At 41.8% G+C, this 21,435-nt stretch overlaps 1 protein-coding gene across 1 annotated transcript in view; it reads right to left on the reverse strand.

The window, feature by feature from the left end:
- The window catches only part of htr2aa (5-hydroxytryptamine (serotonin) receptor 2A, genome duplicate a), a 104,914-nt gene extending 92,520 nt beyond the window's left edge, over positions 1-12,394 (reverse strand). Inside the window, exon 1 of the mRNA XM_026144172.2 lies at positions 10,298-12,394. Within this exon, the coding sequence (XP_025999957.2) occupies positions 10,298-10,739 (442 nt within the window). The 5' untranslated portion in view covers positions 10,740-12,394. The remainder of the gene's footprint in view (positions 1-10,297) is intronic.
- Between the last annotated feature and the right edge of the window lie 9,041 nt (positions 12,395-21,435).

Consider the following 21,435-nt stretch of genomic DNA (forward strand, 5'->3'; position numbering starts at 1 on the left):
ACCTGCATTATGTTCATTAATGTGCTTGTCCAAACATCTAATCTTCTGTTATTAACCACAGTAGCAGAGAAAAAAAGGAAAATTCTATGTTCTATGTCATTTTTTTCAAAAATATTATGCATCAAAGGCTCATTCTTTACTTAGGCCTGTTTTTAAGCTAGCTGTTTTCTAGTTGTATTCCTACGGATTTCTACGAATCTGAAGTACTTTAAACCTGCATTCTTTCTAATGGCACACAGGGGGCGCCATTAGACCATAAGAGTCATTGTGAAAATGGACACCAGCTTCATTTCACTGGGATTGCAGACAACACTTTGCTCATGAGTTTATTATTTGAGTCACACGTTTCAAGTCTTATTTTACATTTTGGAATTCATTTGAGTCAGAAAGAAAGAAAAGAACCACAACAGTACCATTGGTACTGTTTCAATGTGAAGTACCCCATGATTTCTCTGTCAATGCTCAGCTCGAGGCTTCAAAGCAGGACTTAATTAAGACCTAAAGATTGGGTCGCTATCAGAAAAGAAAGCTAGTCCAGGTTCCAGATCTTGCAGCTCCTCCTTGGGGATCCTGGGAAATGCCAGGCTGGATGAATTATATTATCTCTTTATCCCACTCGGGATCTACTCCTGGGTCTCCAACCGCATCCTTCCAATCTAAAGAAGCATGAGCTTGACTCTAAACTTAATGTATGAGCTTTTCACCTTGTCTTGAAGGGTGAATCGAGACATCCTAAAGAAGAAACTCATTTCTTGTATTCACACTCTCATTCCTTTAGTTTGCTCCTCAAAGTTCATGAACACAGGGGAGCATTGGAAAGAAGATCAAAGATTTGCCTTTGCCTCTGCTTCCTGTTCAACATTCTGCTAGCTTTCCCACATTACCATGAAAGCAAATCTACCTGGAGAATTTCACGCTCCATTCTCACTTGCATTGCACATGCTTTGTAGCTAACCTTTTATTTATTTATTTATTTATTTATATGTTTACTTGCAATTCTTAAGCGTGGTTTTATTTTTGTATTGTTACCTCCCTGTCCTTCATAATCAGCATATTTAGCTGTATCAGAATCAGTATATAATAACACCCCTAATAGTTAGCATGAGTGGGAATGGTTAATACATATTAACAAAAAAATAAATAAATAAAAATATTAGTGACATTTGATATTACATCAGACTTCTATTACCAAAACTAGACAGTAAATAAAAAAAGAATTCCCTTTTTTAGCTTTATAGTTTTTCCGTCATTGAATTATGTAACATGCACAAGATCTGGAGTCAGTGCTTGGTTTGGCAGAGAATCACAGGGGAATCCACAGGAGAAACACAGCCTAATCTTTTAAGTAAATCTCATTCTACACAGCTGCCCATCCAAGACAAGCGGGCAAAATCCAGTGGCTTTGATACAGAAGTGCTTGTTTTTCTTTCTACCAGAGACCTTCTAAGAGGTAAACTTTTTAAATCAGAAACGCAGGAAACAAACACTGCAAGTGATGAATGAATAGCGGCGTTAAAGTCTGCAAAGCAAGAGGAAAGACATCAACAAGCCCAAAAGCCCAGTGGGAGGGAGGGATGAGAGGGAGAAAATGAGCATTTGAAGCTAAAATGTAAAAAAAATTTTTTAAAAATCTATATGATATTAAATTATCCAGACAGCAGAGGTTGGACTGAGACAGGAGCAGGAGCAGAAGTTGGCAAACTGGAGTACCTGGCAAGCATTCATTGACTTGAAGCTGGAAAATTCTGTTCCCACAGAGCCTGTTTTTCACTATTGTCTCTATTTACCAAATGACCAGTGACTAGTGTTTTAGCACCAACAAGCACTGATTACCAACCAACTGAATTGGAAAGAAGGCTGGCCTTTTATGCTAAGAAGAGACACTGCTTCCATTTGAGAAGTTGTTTGAGTGTGTGGACAGCTTTGTTAGTCCACACTGAACAGAAACACACCTAAATCATTTAAACACACATGCTTCTACAGACAACATCTTTTGATATCAGTCAGCACAGGCTGATTGACGAATGATATGTACTTGCCCTGGGGTGATCAGTTTGTTCCATAAATTCTGATTTATTATGAGGTAGGAAACAGTATATGGGAAATGTGATATAAAAATGAAGACAGAGAATACAGAGAAAGCAATCATTTGAAAATCTCATAAACCCAGATTTTATTCACAATAGAACCTAGAAAGCATATCGGATGTCTAAAATGAGACATTTCACTATTTCATAAAAAAATATTACCAACATGCAGTAACAAAAGGCTGGAAAATAAGAATTGTTAAAATGTAACATTTTGCAAATAATACATTCACTGGCGACATGTGAGTAACATGATTGGATATAAAAAAAAAAGAGCATCTTAGAGAGGTAGCGTTTCAGAATAATGTTGCTCAACATAAAATCCTAAAACTTCGAATATCATATACATAATATCATCTAATACTGACAAAGCCAAGAAACAGTATTGGATGCCTGTGATCTTTAGGCACTCAGAAGGCAGTTGATTAAAAACAGGTATGATTCTGTCATTGAAATCCCTGCGTGGGCTCAGTTCACTGTGCTGTCCACAAATGCAGGTTACAGTTCTGAAGAAGAAGCCATACCGGAACATAATCCAGAAATGCTGCTTTCCTGTCTGGGCCAAAGCTCATTTAAAATGGACTGAAGCAAAATGGAAAACTGTTCTGTGGACGGACGATTGAACGTGGAAAACTTCACTGAGTGCATCTTCCAGACTAAAGAAGAGAAGGGATATCCAACTTATTATCAGCCTGCATCTCTGATGGCATGGCAGTGCATCATCAGTGCCTATAGAACTGGCAGCTTATACATCTGATAAAAGGTTTATTCAGGTTTTAGAGCAACAAGTGCTCCCATATAGATCCTACCTCAGGAAAAAGCCTTGCCCATTTCAGCAAGACAGCAGCAAACTGCAGATTGTATTCACAGATAAATAAGACCCAGGACTGCTGAGCAGCTAGAATCCTGTCGGATAAGAACAGGACAATATTTCTCCCCCAGAAGTTTGGCAGCTGCTCTCCTCAATCCCCAGATGTTACCTCTTTCTTTATTGTTTATAAATTTTCTTTGTTCTATAGTAAATAAAACTAGCATCAATGGGATTTGCAAATCATTGCATTCTGTTTTTATTTATTACACTGAATCTCTTCTTTTTGGAATTTGGGTCAAAGGCAAGAGTGAATGCCAGATGGTATGGCTAATTCCTCCTTTGCAGGATTTAGAACCAGGAGAAGTTAAACTAAGTTTTCTAAAAGTCCATCAGGAATGGATTTAAGTTCAGCATGAGAGGTTGATCCAGGGCTGCAGCCCAATTTAACTCTTAGCAAGCTCATAATTATTTTGATTTTAGCTTAGTATACAATACAACTAATAATTTCACAAATCAAGCCTATCCTTACCTCTGGCAGTCCATATAGTGACACTCAGCCACAATCCCAGGAGATCAGCTGATCTCAATGCCAACCTGAATCAGCTGATACTCAATGAATGCACTATTTGTGGTGCCTACTCTTCTGCACATCTGCAAACCACTTTGGAACCTACCTTCACCACAGCTCCTCTGTTCATGCTGTATTTGACTTAGTGAATGTCATATCTGTGGTCTTGCTGCTTGCTCAGGTGCCAGAACAGAGCCATACCACCAAAAACACATGACTTCAGATGTAAACCATAATCTTTACTTTCAATAAACTGTTCACGAATCAAATCTTAATGATATCAGACTGATGGTATGCTTCATGTTGTCTCCATGTGCAACTGCCTTGCACAGTTATATCTCTATCCTAATCCTCTGAATGATGTTGTATAACTTGTGTTTTGACCACAACAGCAGGACCACAGTATGTAATCCATTTACTGCAGTCCAAATACATGTTTCATAATAATGCTTTACATGTGAGGCAATGTTACAGATAATGACAAAGCTTTGGTTTTACTCAGCCAAAAGTAATTATTTAATTTCCCTACTAACCATTCACCTTCTGTATTAGAAACTTTTTCCCTATCTTCTTCCTGATGCCGTCTGTCCTTTTTCCTTTATTTACGAATGTCACAGCAGATGATGTCGGTGGCACTTAATAATGATTATGGAAATGCATGAAGACACCCTTATTGAATGTCAATGGAAAACCAACATTTAGGTATTTGTGTAATGACAGCGGCCATTGAATGCTGTTTAATGAATGAATTCGTGAGTCCTGTGAGAACTTTCCCATAAAGCCTAGTTTCTTCAGGAAAGCCTTGTTTCCCTTCTCTACAGGGTAGTTACTAAGTAGTCTTTCATTATTTGAATATGGCAAACAGCCACTGAGTTCTTTCTGGGGAAGTCACAACAAGTAATTTAACTGTTAGTTAATGAATGAGGGATTGTGGTTTGTGCCACACAAAACTGACTTTTTTGTCTTTGTTTTACAGAAGTAAGGCTACCTCATGATGCATTGTTAAAGTATTTCAAAATTTGGGCCATGGTAACTCATCATTATCTGTAGTTCCCTGCAATTTTGTGTTGTTCAGGAACCACTTAATATGAATTCATTAATTATCAGGTTGTTTCGTATTCATTCGTCATGTGTTTCTTAGTAACTGCTCATTTTTTCCGTATCATGTTTTCAAATTCCTGGCACACACAGTCTCAAAACATAATGAAATATGGATATAAGCTCTGAAGATTCAAGTATATGGCAGCATGCTGGAGAAATTAATGCAGTTTGTAGAATAACAGCTAGAAACTGACGCTGATTAGTATTTAGATCTTTATAATCTATCCAGTAGCTGTCAAGAGATCTCAGTCTGGACATAACGACAGACTGCAATCATGTCCCTACTTAAAGTATACGTGGTCAAACAACTCTAGTTATGCTCTTTTTGCAACTCCAAGTGATGTCAAAATGAGAAAGTAATGTGACTTCTAACGAACCCACATTAGGTCTCGGAGGAATTGCACTTTACTGCTGCTAACTGAGCACACTGGCCTTCGAACACAATGGCCAAAGAATAACATGACAACTACTTCTATTTATATAAGTTCCTTGTCTAGTGTTCAGGCTTGCCAATTAGTCAAGTTTCTCTCTCGAGGATGCTGCCAGTTCTGTGCTTCCTAAACTTTTAACACTTGGTCACTTTGAAATATTGACATTTTCCAATGGCAAGTTTTCCAATGCTTCTTTTTGTAGTGAAGAACAGAAAAAGAGTTCCAATGTAGTCTAACAAACCACACTTTCACCTTCACTTTGAAATAAAGTTATATTACAAAACACAGTCAATCTCTGAAGGGAGAGTAAACATAGTCCCTGAATGTCTCCAAAGAAATCTCTAAAACTTGGTGGAGACATCTGTTAAAAGGAAACAACAGTTATTTTTCTGTTTTAGGTGATGTATGACTGTACATCTTCAACTATCATGGGTGCAAATTCTAGTCAAGTGAAACCCAAGTTATTCAAGCTCTTTAAAGCATTAAAGAGGAGTGTCAGGAGGGTTTTATAAGGTGTGAGAGCACTTCAGTCTGTCAAGTATATTTTGACAGCTCATCTCCAGGGACCGTGTGACAAAAACAAGGCATGGAAGAGGGGAGAAGCAAACCAGCACTGCACAGTAAGAACTGTATTTGCCCCCTGTGGTTTTATGTAAAATGGATGAGAAACAAGCTCTGTGTCCACAGTTTTCACACAGCCACAATGTTATGTTAATCCTCAATTTCCCAAGACACTTGGGGTGTTTGTTTTAGCCAAATAGATTTGTAGAGCAAAACTGGATCTCTAAATCATCACCTGGCCACTTGCCAACATGACCAGACAAGACAGGCACACCAGCCAAAGCCACAAAGTATTAGCATTTGGCTGGTAAGCTGATATGCACGTGGCATGTTTAACATACTCCCTAATAAGATATATGGCCATGCTTCCTGTCTGAGTAATATAACCGTATATTTGAAGAGAAACCTGACTGCTTCAGCAAGGCTCATTCAAGGAATGCAATTTCAAAACAGTGTAAAAAGTGAAGAAACGTATTTTTGCTCCACAAAGCTTCCGGAGGCCTTTTTTAAAGACAAAGCATTTTCATGTTGGGTACATCCGATTCTCCCAAAATCAAGGCAAATAACAGCTATGCTGGCATCTCTGTGAGACACCATGCTATGAGTGTCAACACATATACAGTGACAGGCATGCTCACACCTCTGTAATCACTTTTGTTTATGTGTCTTTTGACGTATCTCTCTGTAGTCATGTTGACTTTTTATTGCTATTATGCATCGTTCTGAAGTATTTAAGTGTCTAATTGTTGTCATTTTCTGTCTCATAGTAGCTGACTTGGCCAGTATACTATTTACCATGCTTACCATCTTAGGCCACTGTCACACAGGCCTAGGGACCAATTGGTGAACCCTGGTAACTTTATTCCCCAGTTGGCTACAAATCGTTGGTGGAAGTCAATATGAAGTGATTGCTAAAGCCACATTTGCACAGCCCTAGACACTGGTCAGTGATATCTTGGTAACTACCAGCCACTAGAGCAAAGTACAATGTCCTCAACCACTACGCTAGGGGTTGTGAATGGTTGCTGGCAGTTGCAAGCAAGAAATTGGTTGTAACGAGGTATACAGTGCTGTATCAAAAACTTCCTTCCCTTTGTGTCTGGTTGTCACAGTAATCTATAGTTTGCATGGAAGATCCTGAATACCTGCCAAAAGGTAGTAAGCTGTAACTTGCTGCAACTTTATCGGTGAATGTTCGCCATCTCCATTTGTATTCCACTTACTCAAGTTTTAGCACATCTCGGAGAATAAATGTAGAGTATTCAAGGAGAAATTCATGTCTTTCCCAGTGTATGTATAGAAAACCTCCGCACCTTCTCAGATTGTAGAGTGAAATTCAGGTGGAGCAGGTGCTAGCTAGATGAGTTTTCTGCAACACATCTAATTGATGAAAGGTCTAACTTGCCAAAAGTAATTAAGTAGCCCACATTTTTAACTTGAGCTGGCTTCTTTCACTTCTACACTTTCTCTAATTAATTGCACCGTTTTAGCTGTTAGAAGTTTATGACTCAGCACAGGAGGTTTGGCTGGAATGGTAATTTGGCACTTGCGCAATAAATTTTTGCCCAAGGGCCTCTCAACTGGTTCAGCTTTATCAGTGATCTCACTTATTATTATGCATAAAATGTGGGCTCTCCTAGCTTCATTACTGACCCCATTACAAATATAATCTTGACAAGTTCAGCAGCACAAACTCATCCGTGACCTCGTTAATAACCATCCATAACCTCGCCACTTGATTTCGCCTATAATCTTCTTTTTGACATCAATAATAACCTCTTAAAATCTCACTCATGGTCACTATCACATTTCATAAGATCACTTGTAATATCATCATTATGCCTTCTCACCCTGAAACAAAGCTGCGTTTGCTCAGTGAATCGGTAAACAAATCACAATCACTGCAACGGTGTAACAACATGAGAAAATAATTGCTTTGTGTGTGTTTGTTTTGCATCAGTGTGGCTAATGAGTTCCTTTGTCTTCTCATTAAAGGCCAGGGAAGGCGAGTAATAGGCACTGGAGGTCGTTCTTTTGGAAGCACTCTTCCTTTTGACTAATTTGCTGCACTTCTTCTCACGCAAATGAATTTGCTACTTAGGGCTTAAAGCTTCTTATGTGAGCAGCAGCTCGTGACATTTACAGAGACACGGGGAAGCTCAAGGAAGATGAGAATGGATCAGCAGGAAATGGGCAACAGTGAAGGACGGTGGAAGGTGGGTGTATGTGTGTATGTCTTGGAGAGGTTATCTGGGTATGGTGGGACAGTGAGAGGCAAATCAACAAAGAAAATGAAGGAGGGTAGAGGAAACTCAGCTTCCTGCGGCATTAATCAGCAGCACATGAAACACCAGAAATGACAGCAGAGCTTACATACAATGGAGAGAGAGGCCATCTCTACTTACCCCAAATATGAAAGCTTGATTGGGCCATTGGACTTCTTTTTTTGTGATAATCATCCCTCCCTCATCCTTTATGTGGTCTCCATTTTTCTTTAAAGGCACTTCTAGAGACACCCAGAGGCTGTGCTAAATGGCAGTCTCTGAATTCTGAATAACCTCATTTTGGGTTATGAGACAATAGGAGCTGGGAGTACACAACAGGCATGCAGCCACTGTGAGTTTCACTGTGGTCATTTCACATCTCGACATCTTTATTTGGCTGTGCCACAGTGATTTGGTGCTATATTAATAAAGCTGAACTGAATTAAATTGAACTGAATCTGACCTAATAGTACTATGGCTTTATGTGATTGCTGGTAGTATATACATTGTTCAGGCACAAAATTATAACCACCTGCCTAATATTGTGTTGGTCCCCATGTTGCTTGTTCCATTGAAAACGTGAGTTGGGGCCTCCAAGGATCGGAATTATTTGTCAAGCACACCCCACAGATGCTTAAATTAGATTTGAGATCTCAAATGGATGGTGGTGGATGTCAAATAACATCCACACGGATGGAAGTACCCAAGGTTTCCCAGTAGAGCATTGCCCAAAGCCTCACACTGCCTCCACCTGCTTTCTTTCGTCCCATAGTACATAATGGTGCCAGGTGTCCTCCAAATAAGTGATGCGCATGCACCCAGCCTTCCATATGATATAAAGGAAAACGAAGATGCTCTGACCCAGTCATCTAACTGTCACAATGTGGCCTATTTCTCCTGCTTCTAACACATCACCCCTCACCATCAATGTTCACTTATCTCAGCCACTAACAGGTGCCATGGTGAAGAGATAATAAGTCAGTGATTAACATGTTATACCTGATTTAAAGAAAACAACTTTCTGTTTCCAGAACAGTTTTAAAGTAACAAATAAGTAAAGGAGTCTGAAGAAAAGCTTTGGGAACGATTACTGAAGCTCACTCTTCAGTAATCATTGCAGCTTTGTAGCAGCTAAGATTTGTTCAGTTCTTGTTTGGGAGGATTTTTGCCTTTTCTTCCTTCCTGCAAAAGATTTGTAGTTCTTTTAAATTTCTTGGTGGCTTTGCATGTGCAGCTGTCTTGAAATAAAGCCCCAGATTTCTAAAATTTTGATCAGGGTGACTATGAGGGCCATAGTAAAACCTTCAGCTTCCACCTATGGATTATAGAAAATATTTTAATTTAATCTTTAGTTTTATTTATTATTTATTTTACTGTTCACTGATATTTAATGCAATTCATTCTTGCTCACTCATAGTGTTACTGGTTGGAACAGATATATAAGTGTGACTGATCAGCCCTATATTTAACAATTCTGCATTGTTTTTCCCCCACATTTTTCTCATGGCTTTCAGTAAGTTCTCTTTTAACTATATTAGTCTACAATACTTGTTTCCAAAATGCATCTTCAAGCAACTTAAAGAAGTCCAGACACAGGATTTTCTTTCCAAGCTCAGACCAGCTACATCTTTGTTTTGTTCTTATAGCATTCTCTTGGAAAATGGGGATCTGTTAGATTTGAAAACTGCAATACTTTCCTGATGACTACTGTGTGACCAAGCACAACAAGTAAATCTGACACAACTTGGTAATAGTTGGTCATTTCTATTAAAGAGTCCCCCAAACTTCTGAATCACATTCTTCGTATTTACTGTCACTCTCCCTTTTTTTTCTAAAAAAAAAAGAAAGTTTTTAATCTATAACTTTATGCCTTTTAAAGATCACTTCATGCTATGTTCATCACAGTAACAGAAATCTGAAGACGTCCAAACTTTTGCATGCTACCGTATTTTTGTGAAACAGTGATTTGAAGGACTGCAGTAACTTGGTCTCTGCACCACCTCTGTGTGCCCCTTTCTTGTCGTGCTGAAGTAGCACTTGGAGTAAACACTTCACTCACAACAACAGCACCAAACACCTCCATCACTGCTGCTCTCCATCTGTCCTCAAGCCACAGCCATGCATGAATTCTAACATGCACAGACTGGGATTGCCTCATAAGACATATTTTCAAGAGCAGTTCTCTAAAAACCAAATATACGTTTTTCAAAATGCAAAGAAAAACGTCAGATTTAATGTGATTTCTTCACTTCCTGCTCTCACCAATGTCTCAGAAATGATTTGCAGTTGAACAAAGCTTTACACATGCAGGCAGGTGGAGTTTGTTTAGTCATTAGTCATGTAACCATTCATTCTTTGAGGAGAAAAAAAGCCCACATCAACAACAACAAAGCACTGTGCCTGCTGGACTCGAGTCAGCAACACACCAAATGTCAACTTAATGAAGCCCGATATGAGTGTCACTCAATGCTTACCATAGAGAATGGTCACCATGGAAACCGGCATGACCAAGATGCCGAGAAGCATGTCAGCTACTGCCAGTGACATCAAGAAATAGTTTGTGGCGTTCTGCAGCTTCTTCTCCAGGGAGACGGCCAAGATCACCAGGATGTTGCCCATGACCGTGACAGCGATGACCACTAAAATCAGCAGGGCTGCCCAGTTTTTCTGCATCAGCTGCTCCAAGGGAGGACACTGAGACCCGTAGACTCCCACCACGTTATGGTGAGACCAGTTCCCCAGCTGTGCGTCATTGCCATTATGAACCACGTTGTTCCTCTGGCAGCCCAGGTTTGTGGCATTGCTGCTTTGGAGGCCACCTTCCTCGCGTGGAGGCCAGGGGTTAGACCCCAGAGTGGTAACGGCTGTGACAGTGTTAGAGATCAACTCTGACACATTGCCACCATGCAGGTTCATGGTGTCAGCTCGATAAATGCTCAGGACCGCTGCCTGGAAAGTGGGTCAGAGTGGCGGAGAAAAGAGGAAAGTCTGTTCATCGCTCACTTGTTTTCCATTCCCGTTGCTCTGAATATTATAAATACAACACCGTTCATCACTCGAGCAATTAACCTGTAATTCAATATGGTTTACCACTTCTTTGCTCCATCATGTCAAATAAAAAAAAAGAAGAAAAGTCCCCGGATTGACTGTCAGAGGATCAAAAAATCATCTCCACAACGGGGAAACAAAAATAGCATTCTGCTGAATTCAGCGCAACCAGAAGAGCAGCTGTTTGATCTCACAGGACAATGCCAAACGCTTAAAAATGATATCTCGCTTGGTTAATAACCTCACTGTGCCAACAGTCCGTCATCTGGCTCTGTGAAAACAAAGAAACAAAAGTATTCCGTTGCCCAAAATATCCCAAACAGAACAGAGTTGTTTTAGGTCCCATGTCTTCAGTGATTTAGGAAAGAAAAAATCTCTTCTGATTATAGAATCCACTCAAAGCTGGCGCGATGGCAGTTGCAGGTTTCTCCTCCTTGGAGTTTGAAGTCAAGGCTGTGTTCATGTTAAAAATATCAGGTCCATGTGAAGTCGGGAATGTTACAAATCAGAATTTCATGGCCTGGTTGAAGCAGTTATTCAGTAACTTTGTTTCTTTTCAGTCAGTCTTTAATGTATGATCTTTAAGGAGTATGAGAACACAAACAAATAAAAAAAATCCTCTAGCCTTGAAATGGTCATTCTTAAACAGTATAATGACACACTGGTGTTATCAGTTTTACACAAACCCTGACTTACGTGTGAATGTTCAGAATTTGTTTATCCTAGCTGACACTCCTGCACAGATGTCATTATGCTGTACGTGCGTGTTTCCTAATGTGTGTGGAAATCTTCAAGCGTCCTCGCTCTCTCGTCTCAACTCATCCCTGCACCTGTGAGAGTGCGTCGGCAGCCGACAGACATGGATGATGAACATGATGATATCTGACATGTGTGAGTATGTGTCACTAACTTTCCAGTCTCCTTCCTTCACTCGCATTTCTTGACTCATAGTAAGAAAGTATTCCTTGTTCACTGTAACTAAGAACAATGTCAGACCTCCAGAGAATTAAATATTCCTTACATTTTTCCTCCTTGTACTTGCATAAGCCCTCAGTGGAAAATGTCAGTCACTCTTCAAATCCTTCATGAATAAACACAGATCTCCTTCCTTCACAGACCTTGATCATTCATTCTGCACATTTCCATATCTTGTCACTTTCCAAAAAGGAAAAAAAACTAAAAAAGAAGCAGAAGGAAGAGAAGGAGGAGGAGGAAAGCAAACTTCTTCTCTCTCTCCCATCAGCAGACTGAAGAGGTTCCGTGTGTTTTCAGCTTTCCAGGAGAGTGCCATTAAGTTGTTGAGTCGTCTTCTGTGGTGAACAGGAGCTGAATGCTATTCTGCTTCTACTCGCTCACGCTGCTTCTCACATGCAGCCTGTCTCTCCCTCCCTCTCTCTCTGCAGCTCTCTCACTTGGATCTCCTGCTCTCGCTCTCTCCCTTTCTCTCCCTTTTTACCCAGGGTCTCTCCCCCGCATACCATTTTGGTATGCTCCCTCTCTCGGTCTCTCTCTCTCTTTCTCAAGCGTTCTCTTCTATTTATTGTGCCGCTTTCTCTTTCCTCTTCTTATTCCTGAATCTGGAAGTCCTGTTGTCCCTCCTTCAGTCGCTCTCTCACACTCTCTCTGTGTTTCTCTCACTCAAGTTAAACCTGCATCTCTCTCAATTCACTTTACTAGCATTACCATATTCAGCAATATGCCAAAGCCCTCTCTCTCATATATATATATATATATATATATATATATGTATATATATATGTATATATATATATATATAGATAGATAGATAGATAGATAGATAGATAGATAGATAGATAGATAGATAGATAGATAGATAGATAGATAGATAGATAGATAGATAGATACTCATCATGGGTGATTTCTTTGGTGGAATGATTGTATTGCATACATGTTTAATGACTTAAAAAAACAAGAATTGGGTGCACAAGTTTGAATTTATTTTGGATCTTCTCTAATCCACACAGGGGTCAAAAGTATACATACATTTGTGCTAATATTTTGTAAAATGTCCTGGCACAGAGCGGGCTTTTAAGTGTAGAACACACATTCTCAATAGGGTTGAGGTCAGAGCTTTTTGGGTCATTTCTAAACAACTGCAGATTCCAGGATCATCAGATTAAACAGTTCAAATTATTTAGATATGTCGCCACCACACTGCCAAGGTCGGGGAGAAGACCTCAGTTGTCACCCTCAGATGAGAGAATTATTCAGGATCAACCCAGGAACCACCAGGACTCAAGCCTGAAAACCACTGGAACACCAGCATCATTGTCCACAGTGAGGTGTTTTACATTTTTATGAAATGAGAAGGTGCCAACCAACAAAGAAGGACCTGCTCCAACTGTTTACATGGACAAGCTAAATGCCTTCTGGAGAAAAATTTTGGTCACATGAGTCAAAGATTGAGCTTTATGGCCATTTTGCCAGCTGTCAATCATCATGGGATCAAACCTCTGGGGCTGTTTTGCTGCTAGTAGTACTGCACAAAGTGGATTGAATAATGAGGACTACCTACAAATGATTCAACTTACCCTCAAATCTACAGCTAGACGGTTGAAACTTGACACAGCTCAGTTTTCGAACAGGACGGTTATCCCAAACACACATCAAAACTATGTTTTAAATGGATAAAGCAGGCTATCATTTGGCTTCTGGAAAGGTCTAAGGACCTTGGAAAGAAAAGCATCTGAACTTCTTTAAGTTTCCTTGAAGACATTTTTGAAGTGGACTTCATAAACGCATGGCACAACACAGAAGAGCCACCTCGATGTGACAAGACTCAGCAGTCCATCTGTACCTAAAGAACAAAGGTCAATCTTTCGAGGATGCCAATGTTCACATTTTGGACAGAGAAGACAGATGGTTTGTAAGAGGAGTGAAAGAAGCAATGTATGTCCGCTGTGAGCGACCATCTTTGAACAGAGGCGGTGGTTTATGACACAAACTGTCTGCCACCTATAATCCAGTTTTGAAATCCATCCACAGACACCTTAACTCTCACTCACATCCTGGGCCATCTGACCTCAAGAAATCACATGATAGGGTGGGGCTAGGCTTCACAATGGGTTCACCCGAAACCTTGGGTGATTGTGACCCACACCCCTTTTCACACCTTGGCTTGTGTGATTAGGTAGAAGATCAATAGGGGGTCCATGACCCTCTTGGGGACACTTCCATAGGACTTAAAATCTGGGACTCTCCACAAATTGCTCTTACCACTAAAGAAGCTTCTCAGATGAGAGGTGAAATGTTAGACTTGGACTATGATGACCTGGATGACTGAGAACCTTAGGCTTCTTGAAAGGCTTTCCCAAAGCCCTGATTTTAACCATGTTGAAAATATGTGGACTACACTGAAAAGCTGGGTAAATGACAGGAAACAAAGCAATTTAAAGGAACTCTGACAAGAAAAATGGTCAAACATCCAGCCAGAATTATACCAGAAGATTTTTGATGGCTGCCAATCACGACATGATTTGGTTGGCTGGCGGAATGTGCAGATACATTTGAACAGATGCATTTTAGTTTGCTGCCATCTGTGCTGGTGTTTGGACACTCAGCTCGTAATCACAAGTAAAGCAAAGCATTCACAATTTCAACTGGTCAATGGATGACATCAACTCATCAAAAAATGAATGCTGAGCCAAGAGTGCTAAAGCCTGAAATGCATGTGTATGAAAGGTTACACTTTATTTAATCTGTAGTCAATTACAGATTTACTGCAGGTTTCCATCCTCTAGTCTACTCTAAATGAAGACACAAAGCTTCATATTAAGCAGGAGAACTGTGGAGACTGTTTGGACAAAATTATTGACCGCCTTACATATCACCGCCTTTACCCAGGGGATGCCATACCCTGCATCTATGGACTTCCCAAGATCCACAAGGAAGCTGTCCCACTCAGACCCATAGTCAGTAGCATAAACTCCGCCACTTATAACATTGCTAAACACCTTGCTACCATCCTTGCGCCTCTCGTGGGGAACACCCCACACCACATCAAGAACTCCACCGACTTCACCGACAAGGTCCAGAAACTTACCCTGGATCTAGATGAAACCATGGTGTCCTTTGATGTAGTCTCCCTTTTCACTTGCATACCCACCACGGAGGCGGTGGAGACTGTCAGAAAACGACTACAAGAAGACAGCTCCTTGGAGGACAGGACCAACTTCACACCCGATCAGATCTGCACACTGTTAGACCTCTGCCTCACCACTACATATTTCAAGTACAACGAAGGCTTTTACAGACAAAAACATGGCTGTGCCATGGGCTCCCCCGTGTCACCTATTGTAGCCAACCTTTACATGGAGGAAGTGGAAAGGAAGGCTCTTGGCTCTTTCAAAGGAAGAGTACCCAGCCACTGGTACAGATATGTGGACAACACCTGGGTCAAAATCAAGACACAAGAAGTGGAATCCTTCACTGTGCACATTAACGCTGTGGATAAAAACATCAAGTTCACCAGGGAAGACACAAAGGACAACTGTCTGCCTTTCCTGGACTGCGCCGTGCACATTGAAGAGAACGGCAAACTCAACATTGAAGTTTACCGGAAGCCCACACACAGTACCTCCTCTTTGACTCCCATCACCCTCTGGAACACAAACTTGGAGTAATTAGGACCCTACACCACCGGGCAGAACATGTTCCCTCTAAGCCTGAAGGGAAAAAGAAGGAACACACACATGTAAAGGAAGCACTCAAAACGTGCGGCTATCCTAAATGGGCGTTCTTAAAGTCAGCAAAGAGGCACAGAAAAGAAGACCAGACACCAGCGAGGGAGGATAAGAAGGACAGACGCTACAACATTGTCATCCCCTATGTAGCCGGTGTATCAGAGAAACTCAGGAGAGTTTTCTCCAAGCATGACATCCCAGTGTATTTCAGACCCAGCAACACGCTCAGACAGAAACTGGTTCACCCGAAAGACAAAACACCAAAACACAAACTTAACAATGTGGTGTATGCTGTACAGTGCAGCGAGGAATGCCCAGACCTCTACATTGGAGAGACCAAACAGCCACTTCACAAGCGCATGGCACAACACAGAAGAGCCACCTCCACAGGACAAGACTCAGCAGTCCATCTGCATCTTAAGGTCAAAGGTCACTCTTTCGAGGATGCCAATGTTCACATTTTGGACAGAGAGGACAGATGGTTCGAAGGAGGAGTGAAAGAAGCCATCTATGTCCACTGTGAGCGACCATCTTTGAACAGAGGCGGTGGTTTACGACACCAACTCTCTGCCATCTATAATCCAGTTTTGAGATCCCTTCCCAGACGCCTTAACGCCCACTCACATCCTGGGCCATCTGACCTCAGGAATTCGCATGATAAGGTGGGGCCAGGTTTCACAATGAACACACCCGAAACTCTAGCTGATTGGGACCCACACCCAGTTTCACACCTTGGCTCAGTGGATTAGAGGATCATCAGGGGGTCCTTTTGTCCCTCTGTGGGGGGTTACTCCCACTAGGTTTATATCTGGGACTCTCCACCATTTGACCTCAGAACTGAAGAAGCTTCTCGGATGAGAGGTGAAACATCTTCAAGTAACTTAAAGAAGTCCAGACGCTTTTCTTTCCAAGCTCCTTTGACTGAGGAGACTGTAGTGTAACTCATATAAACACATTACAAGCAATCTCACATTTCCAAACACATTAGGCATTCATCTAAAAAGTAAATTCATATCTGGAAGCAGCTCATAGTGCTTTGTACTATACAGAAAGTCTGTGTTAAAACTGTCCACATTTTTTTCAGTCATGTACATATTACAGAGGCCACAAGCACACTGCTATTGGGATGCTATTTTTTTTAAATCCATAAATGTATGAATGCAAGCCATCCACCATAAGCAGTGCAAATTAGGTGATCAAAAATAAGCACACCTCTTGAGGGAGTGGGTAACATACTAACCAACATAATCCAATATAAAAATGCAGGTATTATTCAAGTGTTTGTTTCTGAGAGCAACATGGCAGTTCAGATCAAAGAGAGAGAGCTTAAGGAAAATCGATGTTGTGACATCAGGGCAAACTCTTCTGTTAGAAATTGATGGGCACTGTGAGGTCTTGGAGGAAAGGCAACTGTTCTCTGGATACATCTGACAGCCTAGGTGGAGCGCAGAGAAGGAATTCTTCATTACAACAAAAGTCTTCCATACAGACCCACTTATGTGTACAATTGGACCTGTTAGATTGTACAAGAACACATTAGTTATTCAAAAGTGGACATGACTCAGACAATTCAGATATTTTTAAAACTCATTTCAGATACATGAGTGACATCAATGATTACATATCGACCTAGATTTTAATACCTTGTGTTAAATATCTAATACTAGTAGGAAGTCTAACCAAAAAAGAAGTCATGAGCATGATTTGTGATGTTGCAGTATTGCTTTTCTGGACTGATCTCTGTGTAGAAGTCTGACTAAAACCCAGGAATACTAGGAACCATTCAGCTCACTTTAAAAGGTACCTTTTACAATGCCTTATGTACAACCATGACTTGTAATGGACAAGTTTCATTCCCTCCAACATTGCTTTTGTGCTCTGTTGCATGAAAGTACCTGTGTTCAGGACCTGAAGGTAGCCTCTGAACCTCTGGGTTCTGCATGATTCACACTCTCCTCACCTGATTGTGCTCTGAAAAGGGAGTAGATATCCATTAGAGCCAGGCTGTCAATCAGTGCCTGTCAGCTCCTAGATTTCCCCCTTTTATCCTCCTCTAACAGGACTATCCTTCTCCTTTCTTCTTTATTTTCTTCCTCTTTCTCATCTTGTCTTTCTCTCCCCCTTTTACCCATTTTTTGTGAGCATGTGAATACAGACAGGTCTTTCCAGCTGTGTGATGTCCTCCAGGAGGGAGTGCTCTCTATCCAGTCTGGCCTCTCGCTGGCACACCTGCAACATCCATTGATCACTGCCTGAATAAAAGGACTCATTCATTGATTGCCAGATTATTACATTGTAGTGATGTGGTAACCAGTTTAGTTTAAGTCTGTGAAGGTTCCCAGTCATCCAGGTCATCGTAGTCAAAGGAGCTTGCAAAGAAAAGCGTCTGGACTTCTTTAAGTTACTTGAAGACGTTTCACCTCTCATCCGAGAAGCTTCTTCAGTTCTGAGGTCAAATGGTGGAGAGTCCCAGATATAAACCTAGTGGGAGTAACCCCCCACAGAGGGACAAAAGGACCCCCTGATGATCCTCTAATCGCCTGAGCCAAGGTGTGAAACTGGGTGTGGGTCCCAATCAGCCAGGGTTTCGGGTGAGCTCATTGTGAAACCTGGCCCCACCTTATCATGCGAATTCCTGAGATCAGATTGCCCAGGATGTGAGTGGGCGTTAAGGCGTCTGGGAAGGGATCTCAAAACTGGATTGTAGATGGCAGAGAGTTGGTGTCGTAAACCACCGCCTCTGTTCAAAGATGGTCGCTCACAGTGGACATAGATGGCTTCTTTCACTCCTCTTTCAAACCATCTGTCCTCTCTGTCCAAAATGTGAACATTGGCATCCTCGAAAGAGTGTCCTTTATCCTTAAGATGCAGATGGACTGCTGAGTCTTGTCCTGTGGAGGTGGCTCTTCTGTGTTGTGCCATGCGCTTGTGAAGTGGCTGGTTGGTCTCTCCAATGTAGAGGTCTGGGCATTCCTCGCTGCACTGTACAGCATACCCCACATTGTTAAGTCTGTGTTTTGGCGTTTTGTCTTTCGGGTGAACCAGTTTTTGTCTGAGTGTGTTGCTTGGTCTGAAATGCACCGGGATGTCATGCTTGGAGAAAACTCTCCTGAGTTTTTTTTTCCGATACACCGGCTACATAGGGGATGACAATGTTGTTGCGTCTGTCTTTCTTATCCTCCCTCGCTGGTGTCTGGTCTTCTTTTCTGTGCCTCTTTGCTGACTTTAAGAACGCCCATTTAGGATAGCCGCACGTTTTGAGTGCTTCCTTTACACGTGTGTGTTCCTTCTTTTTTCCTTCAGGCTTAGAGGGAACATGTTCTGCCTGGTGGTGTAGGGTCCTAATTACTCCAAGTTTGTGTTCCAGAGGGTGATGGGAGTCAAAGAGGAGGTACTGGTCCGTGTGTGTGGGCTTCCGGTAAACTTCAATGTTGAGGTTGCCATTCTCTTCAATGTGCACAGTGCAGTCCAGGAAAGGCAAACAGTCGTCCTTTGTGTCTTCCCTGGTGAACTTGATGTTTTTATCCACAGCGTTAATGTGCGCAGTGAAGGATTCCACTTCTTGTGTCTTGATTTTGACCCAGGTGTCGTCCACATATCTGTACCAGTGGCTGGGTACTCTTCCTTTGAGGTGTCACCTATTGTAGCCAACCTTTACATGGAGGAAGTGGAAAGGTATAAAAACATTTTGCAAGGGGCCCATTGAGAAAAAATTAGACAAAAACTGGTTCACCCGAAAGACAAAACGCCAAAACACAGACTTAACAATGTGGGGTATGCTGTACAGTGCAGCGAGGAATGCCCAGACCTCTACATTGGAGAGACCAACCAGCCACTTCACAAGCGCATGGCACAACACAGAAGAGCCACCTCCACAGGACAAGACTCAGCAGTCCATCTGCATCTTAAGGATAAAGGACACTCTTTCGAGGATGCCAATGTTCACATTTTGGACAGAGAGGACAGATGGTTTGAAAGAGGAGTGAAAGAAGCCATCTATGTCCACTGTGAGCGACCATCTTTGAACAGAGGCGGTGGTTTACGACACCAACTCTCTGCCATCTACAATCCAGTTTTGAGATCCCTTCCCAGACGCCTTAACGCCCACTCACATCCTGGGCAATCTGATCTCAGGAATTCGCATGATAAGGTGGGGCCAGGTTTCACAATGAACGCACCCGATACTCTGGCTGATTGGGACCCACACCCAGTTTCACACCTTGGCTCAGGCGATTAGAGGATCATCAGGGGGTCCTTTTGTCCCTCTGTGGGGGGTTACTCCCACTAGGTTTATATCTGGGACTCTCCACCATTTGACCTCAGAACTGAAGAAGCTTCTCGGATGGGAGGTGAAACGTCTTCAAGTAACTTAAAGAAGTCCAGACGCTTTTCTTTGCAAGCGCCTTTGACAGTTTAGTTTAAGTTGTCTTTAGCATTCTGGTGATTTCAACCTTGTACTGGTTCCTCTGGTATGTGTCTCAGGCTTCTGTTTATTTGAGAACACCCTCTTGATTCCTCTTCCCCTTTCGGCCGATTTCCGTCTGTCCACTCTTCAGCTCACTACCTGCCCAGTCCCTATGCTATTAACTAGGAATGGCACGATACCACTTTTTTATGATAAAACGTTAGCTGCCCAAACTCGAATGAAAAAAAAAGCTCATTCTTTTAATAACCCTTTTGTAACGTGTCCACTTTAACATTAGAGGGAGGTTTTTCTTTAGAAAGATCTGCATTTCAGCCTTCTCAGCTGTCAGGCTGCTTCTCCTTTCATCAATAACAATAGAGGCTGTACTGAAGAGTCTCTCACTCTCCACACTTGTTGTAGGTGCACAGAGAAATTTAGCTGCTGTAGAAACCAGAGTGGGCAATCGAGGTTGGTTGACTTTCCAGTACAGCAGTGGATTGTCTGAACGCTGAATGGTTGGCTCACTGAGGCACAGGATTTACAGTGTTTTCCTTCGGGATTTTATCCAAAACACTTTCAAGTCTCTTGGGCTTGTAGATTCTACCCGAGGAGTCTTCTTTGCTGACTCCAAGAATGCCAAACATTATGTCACTCTGATGAATCTAATGTACAGGGTGGGCCATTTATATGGATACACCGTAATAAAATGGGAATGGTTGGTGATATTAAAGTCCTGTTTGTGGCACATTAGTATATGTGAGGGGGCAAACTCCTCAAGATGGGTGGTGACCATGGTGGCCATTTAGAAGTCGGCCATCTTGGATACAACTTTTGTTTTTTCAATAGAAAGAGGGCCATGTGACACATCAAACTTATTGGTAATGTCACAAGAAAAACAATGGTGTGCTTGGTTTCAATGTAACTTTATTCTTTCATGAGTAGTTCTCCTCAAAACCTCGTCCATGTTCCATACCTCTACCATTAAAGTAGCTTTTGATTGTTTTGAGGTTTCTGCACTTGTGAAGTCCCTGAAATTATAAGAATAGCCAAATGATAATATTAAATGTATCATCAGGTAGGGTGATTAAACTTGGGCCCTCATTCTTGCTCTTTATTCCATGTCCATTTTATGGATCTCAACATACTTTGCTGTACTATTTTGAGCCAGGCTGTCATGGTCCGCGGCCCGGCGTACGGGGTGCTGTTGGGATGCCCACGCCCACGGGCGTGGCTGCTAACCCCACACCTGCATCCCATCCCAGGCGATCACCAGGTGGACTATTTAATCCTGCCCTACCTGCTGCTCCACGCCAGTCCGTAGTCGCCTCTCAGCGGTAACGTACACCTGCGGGAAAAAACCCCTTATGACAAATTGTCCATTGGAACTGACTCTGTTTTACCCTGTGTACTCAGATCACAACTCGGCGTTTTTGCGAGCCACCTGCCTGTCCACCTG

The sequence above is a fragment of the Astatotilapia calliptera genome, chromosome 16, assembly GCF_964374335.1.
Source record: "Astatotilapia calliptera chromosome 16, fAstCal68.1, whole genome shotgun sequence".
In the NCBI taxonomy this organism is placed as follows: Eukaryota; Metazoa; Chordata; class Actinopteri; order Cichliformes; family Cichlidae; genus Astatotilapia; species Astatotilapia calliptera.